Genomic DNA, 6,000 nt, shown 5'->3' on the forward strand with positions numbered 1-6,000 from the left:
GAAGTCGACATGATCAGCCATTCATTTTGCAAGTAGTAAAAAGAACTTAAGCGATCCGAGAAGAGAGTCCTCCCTGGTATTACCACTTTCCGAGAGGGGGGGGGCGATATAACTATTAAATGTAAAAAGCTAACGAATAGAGAAAAAATAGGGTTTGTATTACAATCTACAGACGTACGAAAAAAGCGGCCAAAAATTAAAAATATAACAAATAAATGTTATCAAAAGCAAGATAAGTTACTCTTCTACCTACCTGGAAAAGCTTTTAATGGTTTTACTCACTTTAAAACGTTTAATCGGTTCGACAATCATAGTGTTTATCGATTTATGTGAAAAAGAAATGGCGATGAGCTGACTTAAATACGTGAAGTCTAGAAAAATGAGTTAAAACTAAAATATTACACAAAATGCCGTTAGAAACCCACCGAATATGTTAATCGTTACATATATTCGATGGGTTTCTAACGGTATTTCGTATCTCATTTTTCCAAACTTCACGTATTTAACTCGCCGCCATTTCGCTTTTTCACATATATTGGTAAACACTGTATCGAACCGATGAAATGTTTTAAAGTAAGTAAAACCATTAAACTTTTTCAGATAGGTAGAAGAGTAACAGCTTCTTGTCTTTGATATTTTTTTTATTATTTAAATTTTGACTGCTTTTTCGTACGTCTGTGGATTACAAACCCCATTTTTATCTGTGTAATATCTGTTCGATTTTAATAATTACATCCTTCGTATTTTCGGTTACTTTATTTTATCGTTTATTTATTTTTGATCGTAATCATTCAGACTGTTCCTTAAAATATTCACATTAAAAACCGAGTCTAACTTTGTCTTTTTAGGGAGAGGAGTAGTGGTAAGTAAATACGGACGAAGAAAGTTTAAGTTGGGCGGTGGCCCCTAGTTGTTTTCAACGCAGCAGAATATTATTAAGCAAAAATCTAAAATAAAATAAACGCTAAAAAAGTTTATTTAAAAAGAAATCTATTGGGTTGAAAAAAAGGGAATTTTAAATGTCGACATTATTTTCACTTTCTGTTTTAAGCGGGAAAACGATTATTGATGTCAGTTGATACAAAACAACAAATAAAGAGAATGTATGGAATTTTGTAAACGATGACTTTTTTCTTTTTTAAGTTAGACTTTAACCTCGATGAGCAATCGAGCATAAACATATGACTTGTTGAAGGGAAAGTTATAAAATAGAAAAAAAATAAAAACGTATTTTGTTTATATTTTTATTTAGCTATTTCAGACTGCAACAAAGCTAGACATAAATTCAGTTTAAGATGTGGGATAACAGATCAATTCAACCTTCTTTCCGGGTCTGAAAAGATATAAAAAAATAATCCGTCGGTAATCTCCGGAAAGGGCGCTTACAATCGGCAATAAACCGATTTCACTTCCAAAATAAGACAATGCCAACAAGAATTGTCTAAAACCGAATCAAACAATAAAATTCAGACAAAATGGGTCAGATATATGACAGTGTAAAAATATCTAATGTTGGTGATATAATTTAAGGGATTTTGTAGACGACTTCATAATAAATAAAAACGTATTTCGGTTCGAAGTTTACAGTAATCGGATATAAACACCAAGAAGGCGGACTTAATTTTATTATAAATTCTGATGAAATTTTAAAACTTGTGGAAATCGTGTCCCTGGGTGTTAATGTTCAATTACATCGTTTAATTTTTGATTTTAAAACCGTTTTTAAAAATAGTTTAAAATCCAGATTCTAATTTCAATTTTTGGAATTGGCAAAAAGGTTTAAATTGTGAATGAAGCAAAAAAAAAAAACTATAAATATAGACAATGATAAAATACAAAAATCAATAACAAAATCATGACATGGAAAAAACACATTTTGGGTTTGTTATTACTGTACACAGATTCGAAAACGTTGTCAGAAAACAAATATATAACAAATAAATGTTATCAAAGGCAAGATAAGTTACTTTTCTGCCAAACTGGATATATTTTTTGTGTTTTTATTCAATGTAACATATTTATTCAGCTCGAAAAACAGTGTTTACCGATGTATTCGAAAATTCAAGATGGCGTCTCACACCCTCTTTAACACCGTAAGTTTGGAAAAAGGTGTTATAAATAAAAAACTATACAAAATACTACTAAAAACCCGCCGAATATATGTCAACCTATGTCACGGTAACATGTATTGAGCGAGTTTTTAACAGTATTTTATCCGGTTTTTTATTTATAACATCTTTTCCCAAACTTACCGTGTTAAAGAGAGAATCAGACTCCATACATCGGTAAACACTGTATGGAGTGTATGGCTTTCGAGCTAAATAAACATGTTACATTGAATAAAAACACGAAAAATATATCCAGTTTGGTAGAAAACTTATCTTGCCTTTGATAACATTTGTTATATATTTGTTTTTTGACAACTTTTTCGAATCTATGTGTACAGTAATACAAACCCCACATTTTTGATTAAAATATTACAAACAAAAGCAATACTTAAAAACTAACGGTTTTCTAAAAAGTAAACATTTTAATTTTAGATTGGCGTCTGTGAATAGCGGGGTGAAAATTATATTTTTCAAATAAATATTTATATTTTAATAAAATTTTAGCGACATCTCGTAAGACTCCATTTTGTGAAAACCACGATTCTTGTTGCATATTTACACATTTCAAACGTGTTGGTTTCTCCTCAGAATACGATTAAAAAAATAGCGCGGATCAGTAAGTGCATTCATTAGTACCCATTTGTGGAATATTATCAGTATAATAATGAAATGGTCTGTTTAAACCTGGTATGTATGCACTTATGTTACCGTGCTGAAATAACGTTATTATTTTGAAAGCCACTCTTAACATGGGGAAGGGAGGGTATTTTGTACTTTCACCTAACAATTTTAAATAATAAAGGTACTTATGCACTTATGTTACCATACTGAAATAACGTTATTATTTTGAAAGGGAAGGGACAAGGGTGTTTCGTAATCACTTAACAGTTTAAAAAAAAAAAAAAAAAAAAAAATAGCGCGGTAAGTGCATACTGCAGATATTGGTTAGAGTTACAATAGACAAAATGCAGCGAGTACACAAAATGAAATCCGGGAGCCTGAAACGGAATGTTAAAAAAAAAGAATTTGCATTACTTTTTATCTTTGTATTGTAATTTTTGTAAATTGTCGCCTTTCAATCTTTTGGGATTATTTCTTAGTGTTATTTTTTATTACAAAAATAAACTATCTGCATAAAAAAAAAGAAAAACACTAGAAAATAATCACAAAACAAAATAACGGACTTGTGCAGTTGTGCAGCTTGTGCACTAACATTCACGTACAAATTTACAAAACCATTAACATTAGGAGTGAGTCTTTGTTAATTCTTCCATTAAAGCGGACGGAACTACTCCATTAATTTATAATGAACAGAAAATATTGTTACCATGCATAAATGTCCTATATATATATATATATATATATAAATTACTAAAGAAAATATAATGCAACTATGTAAATATATTTGTTCGTTTTAGTTTGTTTGTTTTCAGGAACACGGGTTTCATTTTGTGTAGTTACCTTTCAGCTTTTGTAATTCGTTATTGAAAGCCATGGGGGGGTTGATCTATTAAAGCACTTGCCATTTTAATAATTCCCCCGCAAAATGTTCTACATTATTTAGGTTAGATGCTAGATAAAATAACAGAATATATAAGATAAAAACAAAAAGGCGCTTCTTTTTCTTAAAAAAGAAAAAAAAAAAAAATGGCCACAAAGTGGGGGAATGATTGTAAATTTTAATTTCGTACCAAGCTTTAGTAAATAAATTAAATTTAAAATAAATAAATAAATAAAAATAACGAGAGATCTTCATTCTTGTTTATTGGCTAATGTTTAATTTAAACTCGTTGAACTACTAGATATTTCCACTAATTAAAAACAAGGAAGACAATTTTTCTTCCTAAAATAAACCAATCCCCCATTTTGTGCTCATGATATCATCTCGACTTACGTTCCGTTTTGACAGTCGTAAATCACAATGGATTCATCATCACTGCTCGAGATAAGTGTCTCCCCGTTTGCATAGAAGTCGATACTATTTATTTTGTCGCTGTTCTCCTTGAAGACTTTGGCAACGCGAAATTTACGGATGACGGTGTCATTCAACTTCATTTTCCATGTGCATTATTTAGTCGGACGTGAGAATAATGGTGTGGCGAGCTTGTTACTCTCGATAGACAATAAATATATTAGAACCAATCAACAAATAAAGAATAGGATCGCGTTAAGTTATAGACTTAACTATAACAACAAAAAACCTATTCTATCCGGTCAATAAATAACATAAAAGTGACGAAGAAAAAATGTCAAAATGAGAATAGGAAGATAATCAAAAGAGTTACAATTAAGCCACACTGGTCCGCAGTAAATATATTTTATACACTTCCGGTTCTATTTACGCGTTAATATAGGTTCGCAGTAAATGGGTAGTAAACAGACTTTAGTACACTTCCGGTTTCCATTTAAGTGTCATTCAGGTCAGGGGTCACATTATTAAATTATCACAAAACTATTGTTCGTGATGTAAACAAAACAAAAATGTTTGTGGTTTTATTTTGTTAAGTAAAAAAAAATAACAATTATTTTTTTAAATATTATTTTATTTTGACATTCATCGATTACAAAACTTAGCTTTTAAATCTATTTGTCTCTTACATATCTCCGCAAACACACACACACACACACACACACACACGCACACACTCTCTCTCTCTCTCTCTCTCTCTCTCTCTCTCTCTCTCTCATATATATATATATATATATATATATATATATATATATACAGGGTGTCCACAAAGTCTGGCTACATAATGTAGCTAGACTTTGTGGAAAGTCTGGCTGCATAATGTAGCCAGACTTTGTGGACTGGACACCCTGTATTACTGCTGTTACTACGACTACAATTTCACCTGATACGTACGATCTTAGCGGGAAGGATAGAACACGACACAGAAGCCGCGCTGATTAATTTAGAGCAGTCCAAAGCTTTTGATAAGGTCGACCATCACTTCCTGGCATCTTGTTTAGAGGCCGCTGAATTTTAACCGGGCTTCCGCAAATGGATCTCCGTACTGTACCGCATGCCGACAGCAGTGGTACACATAAATGGAAAGCGTTCAAAATCCTTTGCTATCTCCTGATCCCTGAGTCAGAGCTGTTCGCTGTGTTTGCGTTGGAGCCGCTACTTCGCAAGCTGAGGTGCGGAGAGGCAAGTTCGGTCCTGCGTAGGATCGCTCCGCCTGCTAGATCGATAGCCAGAGTTTCCGCATTCACCGATGACATTGTAGCAACCGCAATGCCCAACCAGAATAAATTCCCGGCAGAAACATTTCAGAGCGATCACGACTTCAACGCGCACGCGTATGAAGGTACATGATGTCATGATGCGACCACACGCACACATAAAACAAAAGGAACTATATTACACTCCCTCACATAGAAAATGAACAGGCTGGAACATTCGAGAAGGCCTGTATTTAAAAAATACATAAAAAAATCAAATTAGTTTCCTCGTTGATTTCTCAAGTGTTAACACGTGTTCAGGATAACGCCATCACCTAGAGAGACGTTAGAATCCTCTGTCCTGAAATTACGCGCAATGCACATAAACCTTAATTCCCATTATGAAAAATTACCACATTGAACGAGAATTTAAATCTTCCTTGAAACAATTTTATTTTGAACTACTGTTCTTACGATATGAACACACACACACACACGCATTCGCTGATATGATTTATGGACTGTTTTTCTCAGAAAATAACCACATTAATTTTAAGCCCACATGTGGCACTGATCTTCAAAAATCTGTCATTTTAAATCTCATGCTAATCTCACAAAATCCTCACTTCATTAATCTTTCATTATGAACATTCCACACACTTATGTTGGAACAATTTAAACTAATCTTCCTAACACATAAATTTGTTTATTTCATGTTAATACTGCA

General features: G+C 32.5%; 1 protein-coding gene across 1 annotated transcript in view; it reads right to left on the reverse strand.

The window, feature by feature from the left end:
• The window catches only part of LOC145277486 (WD repeat-containing protein 82-like), a 51,512-nt gene extending 47,068 nt beyond the window's left edge, over positions 1–4,444 (reverse strand). Inside the window, exon 1 of the mRNA XM_080128912.1 lies at positions 4,003–4,444. Within this exon, the coding sequence (XP_079985038.1) occupies positions 4,003–4,163 (161 nt within the window). The 5' untranslated portion in view covers positions 4,164–4,444. The remainder of the gene's footprint in view (positions 1–4,002) is intronic.
• Between the last annotated feature and the right edge of the window lie 1,556 nt (positions 4,445–6,000).

The sequence above is a fragment of the Euprymna scolopes genome, chromosome 1 (genome assembly GCF_053919585.1).
Source record: "Euprymna scolopes isolate OS-2025 chromosome 1, ASM5391958v1, whole genome shotgun sequence".
In the NCBI taxonomy this organism is placed as follows: domain Eukaryota; kingdom Metazoa; phylum Mollusca; class Cephalopoda; order Sepiida; family Sepiolidae; genus Euprymna; species Euprymna scolopes.